The sequence below is a fragment of the Chanos chanos genome, chromosome 1 (genome assembly GCF_902362185.1).
Source record: "Chanos chanos chromosome 1, fChaCha1.1, whole genome shotgun sequence".
In the NCBI taxonomy this organism is placed as follows: domain Eukaryota; kingdom Metazoa; phylum Chordata; class Actinopteri; order Gonorynchiformes; family Chanidae; genus Chanos; species Chanos chanos.
Genome location: NC_044495.1, coordinates 31,739,138 through 31,753,718, shown reverse-complemented (window position 1 = coordinate 31,753,718; position 14,581 = coordinate 31,739,138). Strand labels below are relative to the sequence as shown.

The window sequence follows — 14,581 nt, the reverse complement described above, 5'->3', positions numbered from 1 at the left end:
GGTGTTTACTGTGGCTGTGGACAAGAACTCTGAGTGCTTTTTGTTTGTAGGTCAACCGAGTATTAGTCCTTCATTGTGATTCCTAATTTTCCGTTCTCTGGTCTTTAAGTGCAGTGCCCTTCACTTTAGGCATACGGTAAGTTTTTTCTTGGCCATCCTGTTGGTTGCTTGAAGATGTGTACAGAGAACGAGAACTAATGGAAATGATTCAGACCTACTTTGTTATATAACCAAAATCTTCAAACACAAAGTCAATTCATCATCTATATTGTAGCGTTCATGTGCAAAGCAACACACACAGACACAAATGAATTAATTATGAAACCTCAGTACTCAAAGTAATTTATTTACAAAACACATTACATTTTTATAAATTCAGGATGTACTTGGGGAATCAAATATTAACATTTCAAAAATGCACATGAAAAACCATAAATCAATAATAATAATAACAATAATAATAATAAATATATTAATATATTTGCTTTAGCTCTGTCAAGCCAGAGTCTCTGAACTTTCTTCCCACACTACAGCCAGCAATAAATTTGCCCAGTGAGCTGCTCTGTTGTGTTCAGTCAGCGAGACATCATCCGAACAAACTCTGTAGAAAGCCAAAGAGAAAATAAAAGAAGAAAGGACAGATATCGGAAAAGGAGAATGGAGGAGTTGTCCTTTAGTATATTAAGTATTCAAAAATGGACTAGTTCCCATAGGAATAAAAAATTTAACTCTGTCTCTCACCCTCGAAGTCCACCAGCCCGTCCCCATTGAGGTCCACGTCTCGCAGAATCTCATCGATCTCTCTGGGGTTCAGCTGCTCCCCCATCAGCTTCTTCATGGCCTCCCTTAGCTCAGAGAGGCTAATCTGACCGTCACCATTAGAGTCAAACTACAGAGAGACATAATCCTATCTGGTTTAGTTAATCATTAGAACGCAAACTGAGACACATTACAGTCAGCATAAACCAAATACAGACTGACTTATTAAAGTCTGTGTTAAATTAGGTCAGAGACACTCAAATTACTTTTAAATAGTGTCGGAGATATTAGTTAATGTTACAATGAGTCAGATATGAGACTTACTGTTTCATTGAATCACAGATATTGGTCAAGTTCAGAGTATGCATTAAATTGATTCAATGTCAGTCAGTCCAGACATAGGCATATGAATCAAACCAAAGGATTTCTTTGGTGTTATAATGTGCATGAGCATGCATTTTGTGATGAAAAGTGTGTGGTACCTCTTTAAAGGCATCTCTGAGCTCCTTGACTCCAATCATGTCTGCTGTCTCTGCTAACATTTTAGGGCCCATAAGCTCCACAAAGTCTTCAAAATCCACTTTACCACCACCTACAGGACAGCAAGGGCACAGTCACACACACACACATTCACATACACACGACACAAAACACAACAACTGACAACAACCAAGAAACCTAGTCGATAACAGAGTAGAAGAACTAAGTTCTGTGCTTTGGTTGGTGCAACACAAATAAACTGACGGGATGGAAAATGTGATTTTAAAAAGAGTATGGTGTCACTCACAGATCTGCTGACTCAGCTCAATAAGCTCCATCTCTGTAGGCATGTATCCCATAGTCCTCATACACTCCCCCAGGTCCTTACAGTTAATGTAGCCGTCTTTGTTTTTATCAAACTCTTTAAATGCTTCCTTCAGCTCTAAACACACACACACACACACACATGCATGTATAAGGTTAACCATATTAATAATGGTGTGTGCGGTTGACCATATTAATAATTGTGTGCGTGTGTGTGTAGTTTCAAACAATACCTTCAATCTCCTCTGGCCGCAATTCTCTGTCCTTCAGTGAATGCATAGAGGCATAAACAAGAGAAAGTTTTGCACATAGGTTCTCACTTACATAAAACCACATGTACACAAATCACCCAGTTCAGGAGATGGCAGTCACTTTGAATCCTTACATATTATGAACATGGAGAGAGTTGAAAAGATTGACAAAACAGGGAGCATACAATGAAAAAGAAAATGTGCAGAACATAAAAAACTGAAAAACAGGGGTTCAGTGATGCCAGCTTTATATTAAAGAGTTCTCCTATGCTCAACATTTAACCTTCTGAACAGTGCCCAGATTAGTGGGTGAGAGTTGCTTGGCAACAGTCAGAGATAAGTAGATTTGGGGGGTTTAGTTTTAGAGGGACCCTCTGACACAGACAAAACAGTCTGGACACGGTGGCTGAATGGAGAAAATCCCATAGAAGATTCCCTTGTCCACTGACAGATTTATGTAGAATACTCACTGCTGTATACGACTGACCGAGATCACACTGACACACTCATCCATCAGTGGTGTACGTGCATGAACGCTCACGCGCACACACACACACACACACACACAGACACACAGAGGTCAACATTAATTCACACTCAGTGGATTAGATGCCCACTGACTTTAAGTCGATCACATCAGACCTAGACACACAGAGGCCAACTGGTCAACTGGTCACTCAGAAGTACCGGACGAAGGAGTTTTTCATGAGGGCATCTACCTCTAATACAGCTGTCAGAGTGCCAGGTCTTTTACCGTTATTCCACCATATTTCACTATTATTTCTGAGATAAATGTGAAAAATGTGTCCTGCATGTAGATGAGCAGTTTTTTTTTTTTTTTTTGAAACACAGAATCCATATTATGAGTCTTCTCTGTTACATGCCAGCATGCGCCATGATGCTTGATTCCAGACCTGTTAGTTTAACTTGCTTGTTGTTTAACTGCTTTACTGATTGGCCATTTGATTACTCTTGAGAGGCTTTTGAATATTTTAATGTGAGGTCCACTTGTATGTTTTTTTTTCGGTTACAGTCTCAGACATCTTTTGATTGGATTTCCTGTGGCAACCAGAACTGTAAACTGACTTTGATTGGTTGGTCAGCTGGAACCACAACCATTTGATTGGTTGTGATAAGGCAGATATGATGGTGCTGTTGCTTATGAGGGGATGTCAAGGGGCTGAAATGATGATGTGGATGTTAAGATAATGTAATGTGACAGAGCAATGATTAAGAGAAATGCTGCCCAGACAGACAAGCATTTAACCACAAAAAAAGACACAGTGTATATGTGTGTGTGTGTGTGTGTGTCTGTGTGTGTTCCTGCGTGTTGAGATTGAATGTGAATGTGTGTGTGTGTGTGTGTGTGTGTGTGTGTGTGTACGCGTGTGTGTGCATGTGTGAGTATCTGAATTTGAGTGGGTGTATTTACACATGCTTGCAGGAGTGGGCTCTCATGCATACTGTTTTGTGTGCGGTGTGTGTGCATGCGTGCGCGTGTGTGTGTACATACGAGCTGCGCTTGGGCAAAGCCCTGCCTGAGGAAGATGCATGCAGGTCCTACGATGTTATGTAGCATAGTACACTTTTGGACCAATACACTCAGGGGCTCCTTAAATTCTGTATCTGTGTCCTTCTCACAATCGTCCTTGCCCTGTGGAGGGGGCTCCGAGGTTGCCAACCCCTATCCCTTGCTCTCATCTGCACCCTTATCCCAGGACCATGTCAATCAACACACAACAGCTAATCACACACAGCACAATGGATCCATATTTTAAAATGACATCCGTCTGCTCTGACATCAGTCATATTTGGGTGAATCTGATACATGCCATAAACCTCGTGTTATAATACAAAGACACACATAACTTTTATACTATGGTCATACTTTCCATAATTCAACACACACCCAACACAAAATCAAGTCAAACTCTGAGAAATACAACTTTTCCCTTACTTTTCCTAGACAAGAGGAACCTTCAAACTGAATATCTCTCTCTCTCTCTCTCTCTCTCTCTCTCTCTCTCTCTCTCACACACACACACACACACACACACACACAAACACACATATAAAAACATTTGGCTACAAGACCTCAGAAGTATCCTTACCTTCTTCATCTTATTCTTCATTGATGGTTTTGTGCAGTTGCCCATCACCTCAATCCTCAGTAGTGTCTTTGCTGTCCCCCTTTCCCCTTTTTCTCCTCTTTCCTGACTCTTACTCACAGTAATATAGTAGTGGAGCTTGGTCCTTCAGTAGAAAGGTGCTGCTATCCTCAGTATCTTTCACATTTTACAGTAAAACAATGTAAGTAATATCAAAAAAAGCAAAAAGCCAACACGTTGACCTGCAAAGCTAGCTTTCCTAATGCCATGCCTCATGAATGGTCTTTGACATTTCTGCAATGTATTCTGTAAAAACCACAGTTCTAATCAGCGTTGTTTACTTCATCTCATGGATAAGACATTTCTTAAGTTAGACAGCATCTGAACTAACCAGGTTATGAGTTCTTCTCTCCTTATTACTCCATCTTTCATTTTACACTTATTTTAATCTCTCTGTCTTTGTCTCTGTCTGTCTCTCTCTCCTCCAGATTGTTGCTCTGTACAAATAACTACTTTTACAATACGACACACACAGAGAGAGAGAGAGAGAGAGAGAGAGAGATAGGGGGAGTGAGAGTCAGAATTAGATGCAAATACGAGTGGCTTTTTTAATCCTCCCATTTCAGATTAGAGAGAGAGAAAGCGATAGAGAGAGAGAGAGAGAGAGAGAGAGAGAGAGAGAGAGAGAGAGATGGAAGACGTGGGGGATGGGGAGGAGAATAAGGAATAAGGAGCTTGAGAAAGGGAGGAGAAAGGCATGTAGCATGAGAAGTGATGGAAAAGCAATGACATACATGCCAGAGGGGAGACAGAGGAGAAGTGAGGGATACAGTGGAGGGTTTAAACACATTTGTTGGTATGTATGTGCATATGAACATGCATATGTTAATCCCATATTGGATTTGTCCAGGAGGACTTTCCTCTATTCTGCTCTGTATTTTACAGTTCTGCCTGGACACTAATCCACACTAACCCATTACCTTGTACATATACATACAGTAACGTTAGACTGTGTCTGTGTGCTTCCAACCTGAAATACATGTAGTACTATATTTGTAGTGTGTATACATCATACGTGTGTGTGTGTGTGTGTGTGTGTGTGTGTGTGTGTGTGTGTGTGTGTATGTTGTCATTCCTAGAGGACCACACACCATGAGATTAATTCATCTTCCAAACTCATGTGTGTGTGTGTGTGTGTGTGTGTGTATGGACTTGTGTGTTTCTGCACATTTCTGAGACCACTCACCAGTTCCCCTCCCTGTGACTGGATTAAAATGTATCACTCAGGTTGCCCTGAGAGTCATTGGATCACACTATCATTTTTATCAACCTCATCTACATATACAATTCTTTCTCCACAACAATGACAAAAAAAAAAATCCCGGGACAAAATTGCACTGTGGCACATGTTTAAGTGCTCTCTCAAAATGATTTCATCTCTAAAATGAGACTCAGTTACACATGACTGTAGTTGGACTGAAACCTCCACAGTTTTCATTTACTAAAATTGCTGAAGTGATTAAATGAATGAGCCGAGAAACCACTAATAAGCATTTCATTCAAAAGGCTAAGACTAAAACAAAATCTAAAACAGCAGACAAAATGAACCTGGATAGAGTTGACACCCAGAGTTCATTGCATATTCATCAGTGTTAAATGAACTCTGACAGTGTTTGTATTGTCTTCCCTGAAATGTAAAACTCTTGCTAAATATAAATAACACTTCAGGGTGAATTTGTATTGTCAGAGGAACACATTGAGTGACCTGTTTTTCTTTCTGTTTGTTTAAGAAACAGAACTTCAGTTTAACATTCAGTCAATTTTAGGATGCTTTTGATCACCCCATTACAAGTGCTAGACAGACAACATCAAATCATTCAGATTACCCAGATGTATGGTAGCCTGGTTAATGTATGGTAGCCTGAACAAAGTCATATCTCTCAATATATACGTAAAACAGACTATGTTTTAAAATATTGTGAAAACATTATTGAAATCATAAATTCGTCTAGAGCAGTGCGCAGTTGAACTAATTCTGACATTATCGGCCACACTCGGTTTTATGGTTTGACGTAAAGTCTTACTGGTATTTTTCATTCATAAAATCTTCCTATAAATTTCATACAGGTTTGCTTGGTTTCGGTCTGCTAACAGTTTCATATTTGAAGTGCGCCTGGACTAGTTTGTGTCTTCCTAGTGAATAGTTCATGATGTATACCATCCTGTCAAATACTCATTACCAAGGACAAAAACAAACAAACAAACATACGCTTGCATCAAGACACCAAGTGAATCACCAGTCAGAATCCATTTCATCCACCTTTTGACGGAAGAGTTAGCCATAGACACAGTACACGGAAGACAGGACTGATTGTCGACTGTGTTCCTACCTGGATCAAATACTGAAGCTATTTTCTTTGCCAGGTTTTAACCATTTTACACTCATTCTTTTAACTTGGGGCCTTAGATGATTAATTCATTAGGTTTAGTTTGGATATCAAGCTCTGTCTTTGATTAGATTGCGATAGCGGGCGAGGGGTATTTGATCTTAAATAGACGGGAGCGATCTACGTCTGTAACTTTGTTAATTAATAATGAGAATCCACCGGTTTCCAGGAAGGCGAGTGCGAGAGATTGAGTTTCTGATGTGTTACTTTGTACGCATCGGTGATTTAATCTTGATATCAAGTGATTAAAACCCAATGTAAGACTACCTCAGAGCAGACAACCTACACCACCAATAAAGTCCAGTGTGTGGGATCAGCAGCACAAACTCTTGCTGTGACAGCTCCTTTTAATCTTTAATCTTATGTGTCAGTCAGTCAGTGAACTGACAATGAATGAGACCCTGATAAACTATTTACAGTGTCTGCTTTTGGGAGACAAGCCCTTGATAGAGTGTTAGAGCTGTTTTTGGATACATGCACACACATAATAGATAGAAGACAGAAGAGTCCACCCAACACCTGTGACAGAGCCTGACTACATGGAGTGGTTTGGATATAAAAAATGTAATAAAATGTAACATTTTGAACTCTCACTGTTACCTTACAATGCTATCTCGATGGTGCTCTGTTACTACTGTTACGTACTCATCTCGCTCTCCAGGTTTTCTTCCGCCATTTGGAGAGAGGTTTGGGGCATTGGTGTACACTGTAATTACGCATCTGAAATAGTTTTGTTTGGTCCAGTAAGCTTTCAGGTAAAATGATGCATGCCTGGACAGTCAGGTAAACTCAGTACAACCCTGTTTACACTCTCTGACAGCAATCATGCAGATTTTGTGCCATTTAAATATATACATACACACATATACTGGGATGAGGGCAGAAATTGTGGGCTGAGTTTATTCTTGTTTTTCAATATCTCATTCTGAAAACAAGAATAAAAATCACTGATTGTATGCTTGGCCTAAATGCACATCCTGCAATCACTTAGTAGACAGATACAGCCTTTGAGCCGTACACACACACACACACACACACACACACAATTGCATAACACAGCCTTGTCGTATACACATGATGCATTTCTGCTATGCAAAGTATAGACCTCAACTTTACAAAACCCTCAGCTGTACGGACAACATGGAAATTATTATTCTTATTGTCTCCCTGGAGACTGATGCATCAGTACCATCATGTTAATGAGACATTGTGCCACCCCATATGTCATCGGAAGTCATCATCACGTGTAACAACAGGTGTCACATTCCCGCCACCTGTGTGATTTAACACCTGTATCATGTGATGGAACATTACATCACAGCTTGGGAACTAACTGTTCTTCTGTCTGAGACAAGCACAGGATCACTCCTTTCCACAAGGCTGTAAACTTCTATCACCCCAGAATTTCACAATAAATTATATTGATATTAGACTGTTCAACAGCTGGTCATTGTCTCTGTTAATCTACTCAGTTTTTTTAGGGAATCTATGCAAGTATGAGTATGAATAGCAGTATTCTGAATTTAAGGATGCACTTTCTGTGAAGTCTTAAGGGTTAAATGTTTGGCAAAACTCTTTCTCGAATCAACAAGCCCAAAGAAATGGGCCTTATCAACAGCCTTACAGTTTAACATGGAAATTTTTCTGACAGGAGAAACACAGAACAGTATATTTATTGCACCAGGCAATTAGTGTACTTGTTTGTTTGTGTCTGTGTACAAGGAATGTGTGTGTGTGTGGTTATGTATATGTGTGTGTGGGTGTGAGGAGAAGAGTTGAAGTATCGTGATTCCAGTGATTCTTACTTGGCCAAAAACAGAATCCACTATGGGCCCCAGATCAGCCTCTCCACTTTCTTTCTGTTCCTCATTCTCAACAACGTCCTGCTCTTCCTCCTCATCCTCCTCTCCACTCCTCCTCTCTGGTGGAATGGACGGTTTTGGTCTCTGCACTTGTGGACGCTTTGCCCCTCCTGCAAACACTTCGACCACGCCCATCTCGCTGCTTTGCTTTTTTTGCTTCTCCACCTTCTTCCTGATGGCAGCCTGAACCTATCAGCATCGGTGCACAGAATAAGAGCCTCGCAAAGGCACTGAGTGAAATTAAACTAGCCACCATTTTAAACAACTCTCTGTCCCTCTGTATTGAGATTTAATGTATTCCACTATGTGTGATATCTCAGTTCTGAGATTCTAACATTAATAACCTCAGCTGGAAACACGGGGAATGTACAAAGCCGGGATCTGAACCAAACTTTTGTTGCTAAAACAGTTCAAACCCAACCACCCAGGTGGTGAAATGAAGAAAAAAAAAAGGCGAACCTCAATGTTGTGAGAACCTTTGACAGTGAAATCAAAAGTAGCGATTGATCCAGTAATTATTACAAGACTGGGTGGGTTGGGGGGGGGGGGGTATTTGGTGCTCTTTCCTAACACCAGCACACCTCCTTTAACATCCAAGTTTGAATTACAAGTGCTGGGGGGGTCAAGTAAAATAATGTTTGGATTGGCTTGTTGTTGTGGGACTCAGCGGAGGACTTTTAGTCAGTCTTTTGAATAAGGCTAAGGTGCAGCAAATTTAACCGCACATACAGACAGAAATAAACACACACCTTAAGCTTACTAACCAGTGATATCTGAACATTCATGTAAACTTGTTTCTGTGCATTTAATACGTTCCATATTGTTCTTGAAAAATGGTTTCACTAGTTTTCTCTCAAAACAGCACAAATGACAAATGCATTTACCTGTTCAACATTAATGTGCTAACCTGAGATTAGTCACCTCATAATTTCACACTACTCTTTCAGCTCTTCACTGATCAATAGACACCTGATCATTACATTACATCACCCATACACATTTATCAAGTCATCTGAAATGTGACACAGCCATCTAGCACAAGCACTGTCCGGTACACTCATGCATGTCTATCCCCTAACGGAACATTGAACAAAACACACACACACATGCAAACACACACACCTGTTTGGCAGTCCTCTGTGGTGGTGCACTCATCCCACTGGTTCCACCTGGCCCTCCTGCCGATCCTTCGCGAATGATCATAAACATTGCTACAACTCTTTCTCTCCCTCTCTCTCTTTCTCACTCACTTGCTCTTTCTCTCCCTCTCTCTCTCACTCCCCCTCTTTCTGTATGTTACTCTTTTGCTTACCCCTCCCTTCTTCTCTTCCTTTCTCGGTATATTCCCTAACAGTCGTTCTTTGAAAAGCTGTGCGATATTTGCTTCTCCTTTGACTGTCTTTGACAGGGAAATACTGAATATTTCAGTAGTCCAAAGTCTGTGAGCCTTAATTAAAGCCTTCAATTCCCCCTTTAAAAAAACAGGAAATTTTACAGCTCTGACCCATTCTTGCTCATTCCAACTTCACCACTTTATCCATCTCAGTCTGAATTCATCTCCCAGTGTCTCCAAGCATACTGGTCTCACTGCTCCGCTCCCTCTGTCTCATTCCCTTCCACCTGTTGAGTGTGTTTTATTGGCCTGATGAGCGTCTAACTGAAGGATACTGTGTCTGACTCTAAGGCTCTTTACCGCAAAGTGATACATTATACAGATGATACTTCTTTCTTCTCTCTCCTTATCTTTCCCCCTCTCTGTTGTCTTTTCTCCTTCTCTCCTTATCCACGGCTCTCTCTTTCTCCTCCTTTCTCTCTCGATTTCGTTTATTTTTTATAAAGATGACGTGTTTTCGGTGTTCTGAGACTCTTATCGTGTGGTGCTGTTTCGGCGTTTGACACTGACACTGTGTTGTTTTAGTGGATGGTGTATGCACACACTCAAACAAACAGCTCTGACATCTGCTCTCTCTGAATTCCTCTCTCCCTATTTCTCTGTCTCTCTAAATGTCTGTGTTCTACATCTTTACATCTCAAACAATACAGGGAGACGTTTTGGGTAGAATGAAGGCAGGCCACTTTATGACTGATAGAGAGATAGATAGAGAAAGAGAGAGAGAGAGAGAGAGAGAGAGAGAGAGAGAGAGCACTAGCAGATTTCAAAACTGTAATGTAACACTATGGTATTAAGTTACAACATGGAGTTCTTAACAATAAAGTCTAATTACTAATTCCTTAGTATTGGGAAGGTCAGTAGGAGACCAATAGAGAGAGGTAATAGGAAAGAGAGAGAAGATGAAGGAAAAAGCTAGGCAGAAAAAAGCTAGACAAAAGCTTTCATAAATGAGTTTTCTTATGAAGCAAATATTGTTTGCATGAAAAGATGCAAACAAGACAGCGCCTGAAAAATGATAAATCTTAAACATTTTATGTTGTCTGTTTGATATTCAAGCTCAGACGTAATATTAAAATCTATGATGGTTAAAGATGGATAGTTAAATTTGCTCTAAATGAGTTGGATGGACTCATTTGCTCTAAATTTTGCAGTCTGATACACTGGCTGTACTGAATATTACTTCAGATCTCTTTGCTTTAAAAAGTTGCTATTGAACGCATTGGTCACAATAACTGCTTTCACTGGACTGCATCTGAATTATATCATAATCCAAACATGTCTGGCAGGTGAACAGGCTCGTTTCTGACAGTCATGTGAAGGAAGTGATTTGGCAGAATACATTTAAGTATAACAGAGATCATTGTTAGCATGAGCAAATGGGACGCCCTTATTTCTGGGGATTATAATCCCTTCTCTCTGTTTGATACAATATACAACCCAGAGATTAATCCCATTCTTCACTCACAGATTTTACACACACACACACACACACGCCACCCACACACAGATTTAGAGACTGACTTCCATTAATCAAAAGTCAAACAAGAGATTTGATGGATTATTTTCAAGAATTGACAGCCTCAGCTAGCTCTCTCTTTTATTAAACCAAACACAGTAGTATTTAAAGGAATGTGTTTGAGGTAATGCAACACATTATTTATGTAGCTTTTGAAGTAATCCCTGTGATTGTTGGAATACACATCTGAGAAAACAAAACAAAATGAAACATAATGAAACTTAACTTGAAAGACGGAGCGTATACATGTTTTATGTTTAAGGACAGCGGAATATTGAATAGGGTACTTACACCCTTCTGCAAGGTTTCATTTCTAATTGAAACCTTGCATTACTGCATTCTTTTCTCTCACGTCACTACTGAATCTCTGTCCTATTTTTGTTCAACATACCGACGTAAACACTCTATACATTACATTACTGTATAGTAAAAGGAAAAGGATCAAATTCCTTGCCTTTAAAATAAGTATAACATAATATTTTATATATTGGTTACATGTTGGGTTTGATGATATGTAGCATTTGCCATTCAGAAAAATGCTTTAAATGTTCTGATCCCCCTAAGTAATCTCAACGTGCTAACACATGACATATAGATGCATAAATAAGATACATAAATAAGAACTTTAAAATAAAGGAACTAAAGATGACAGAGTCAGAGACAGCATCAGACACAAAAGATCTCTTCAAGTATTTCAGATACATACTCTATATCACTAAGCACAATATGAACTGGATCCCAACACTGACAGGACATGTGATACTTGTGACACAGTTACAGACATGAGTGGACTCACAGTTGTGTGCATGGTAATGTCACTTTGGATTTGGGTGAAAGCGATCATTTTGAACCTGACAGCAGAAGCGGGTTAAGTAGCAACTCTACGGTCACGGCGGTCACAATTTGAGCTGCTCTACGAGACAATGCTCTACTGAACCGGACACTTAAACGTCTGGAATGTTATTGGATAACAGTGACCCTGCAGGACTTTATAATGGGTGTGAGTTTCAGATGTGGACTAGGCGTGGTCTGCGGTGATGGGAGAGCGGTCAACTCTCTAGCAGTACTGTCTGTGGTCCATTCAGTGTGAGTCAGTCTGAGGCACATTGCTTCATACCGTCCCACAGAAAAAGTCCAGAAACATCTTGGAAATGTTTAATGTTGCTGGGAGCGACAGAGCAGAAATGTTGTTTACATTTCTGTTTACATTTCGCTGTGGTCAGGCTGAACACGCTGCTCTGTGCTGATGCACATTGCTGGGGTCATGGAGGTCACCGTGATCGTATTGCGTTTTTAGACTGTCGACAAAAGCTGAACGCGTGGAAGGAGTTAAATCAGAGGAGGCTGTTCATTTCTTTGCCTGTACTGGGGTTGGATTTTGTTTGTGTCTGTCACCACAGTTACCAGTGAGTGACCTGTGGGACCTGTCTGAGTGACCGGTGGAACCAAGCATTCTTATTGTTTGGATCCTTGGAGAACCTGACCTTATTGACACTGGTCATATTTAGTCTTCTTCATGTTTATATCCAACAACAAATTATGTCACTGAATTCAGTGAAGCTGGATCAGGCTTTGTGACAGAGAAAAGCCCATAGTGAAAATACTACCATTTTTTTTTTTTTAGTTTTGTTCATATACTCTTCTCGTACCCTCAGTTCTATTAATTGTAATAATATACAGTGTTGATGCTTTAGCCACAATAATATACAGCACTGATGCTATAGCCAAATTGTCATTATTTTGATTGTCATGTTTTAGTGATTTGGTTATGGTTAAGCTAAGTGAACATTGTAATGTAAACTATTCTCCAGCTTTTACAGTAATGTTAACGGTTTTCATACTTTGGATTCTCTGTTGTGTGAAACCATGCAACTGGCTTGGCTGGGAAGCTAAAACAGTAAAGAGCCTCGTAATTTGCTACCACTAGCCAAATATTTCAAAGTAGCTACTTAAGAATTCCTCAAGCCTATAACAGAATACTATATATATATATATGTAGGCACATAGAAATATAACATGAATAAAAACATAATATTAGTAACTGGCTCTATTTTTTAAGGAAATGGCATTAATAATACAGTTATAGATTTCTCTCATTTTCTTTTGCTTTTAAACAAATAGTTGTGCTAGAACTCCACAAATGTGCAATTCCTGACATAAACTAAAATTAGAGCCTGAGCAGTTAATATGAATTCATATGTTTGTGGCTCATACAATATTTTGAAATATTTTGCATATTTTTCATTTATTGGCTTTTTTTTTTTAAAAAATTATTATTATTAAATCCAGCTATGAAGAAAGACTGAAACTTCCCTCAGATTCCCAAAGGGAGTTCAGATTGTAACAGCTTTGTCGCCCCCTACTGGAGGGTAAACAGTTTGTCAGTTTCTAAACAATACTATAGAACAAAGGTGACCAAATTGTGGCTCACAGTTTGAAGTTGGCCAGTCAATCAGTTTTATTTTTGTCCCCAACAGACTGTCGCAACTCACATCTTGTTATTCTGAGGCACTAAACAAGCTAAGTTTTCCTGCAACACTCCACCACCTCACATGGGGGCTTAACATTTTAATTGACTGCTAAGTTTGAAAAACTAATTTTGATCCTTTGCTCAAACTAATGACCAGTGTTGGGGGTAACACATTATAAAGTAACGTGTTACTGTAATTACATTACTTTCCTCTGTAACGAAGTAAAGTAAGACATTACAGTTCAAATTTCAGTAATCACATTACAGCTACTGGATTACTAAAATGTCCTTTCCTGCATTACAAATGCCATTTAAAAACAATGTTTTTGTGCTGAATATTTAAATTTAACTTGTAAAACGGATAGTATCGGTCCTGTGTGCTAATTGGTCGATACAGTGTTCCAGCGATGTTAAAATACATGATTATAGAAGCAGCTATAACCCGACACACACCTGTTCACCTTAACTGTATATCTATAATATCACTACCCACTGTCACTAAGGAGAGATTGGGTTCTTGACAGTACCTCCCGTTAAATGGGACAAGACCAACAATGGTTAGTTAGCTGGCCAGCAAGGTCTGCTACATTTGAGAAAACCAGAAAATACGGTGTAGCCAACCAGGGCAGCTTTAGAGAGAGAGCTTTAATGTTACTTTTAATCACAAAATACAGATAACACAGCTGTCAGCTGATGATGATACCAGAACGTATTACTAGCTACCTCAGAAACTATCGGTAGTTAACCACTGTATCTGATGTACCATTTTTACTGTGTAGGTTACTCCACCAGTATTGGCTACACTGTTCTCTAATTAAAGGCTGATAAGTTATGCCCTTAACTGTGTTCATACTGTTACTAGGCTGTTGCATTGAAAATAAAGTAATGAAAGGGCTATGACGTTTGTCCTTGTATGTGCATGTGGCAAATTGCGGAATTTGTAGTTTTAGAGAATAACTCAAAAGTAAAGT

At 39.5% G+C, this 14,581-nt stretch overlaps 1 protein-coding gene across 2 annotated transcripts; it reads right to left on the bottom strand.

The window, feature by feature from the left end:
• Positions 1 to 575: 575 nt before the first annotated feature.
• Positions 576 to 9,440, bottom strand: cabp2b (calcium binding protein 2b). Of its 2 annotated transcripts, XM_030779031.1 has the most exons (7): positions 9,354 to 9,440; positions 8,175 to 8,420; positions 1,797 to 1,827; positions 1,547 to 1,681; positions 1,242 to 1,351; positions 742 to 889; positions 576 to 601 (listed from the first exon to the last, which is right to left on the bottom strand). In XM_030779031.1, exons 1-7 carry the CDS (start codon positions 9,438 to 9,440, stop codon positions 576 to 578), a joined length of 783 nt encoding a protein of 260 aa, XP_030634891.1. The 2 variants fall into 2 exon arrangements, with proteins under 2 accessions (XP_030634891.1, XP_030634899.1); XM_030779039.1 differs by lacking the exons at positions 8,175 to 8,420; positions 9,354 to 9,440 and adding an exon at positions 3,926 to 3,970.
• Between the last annotated feature and the right edge of the window lie 5,141 nt (positions 9,441 to 14,581).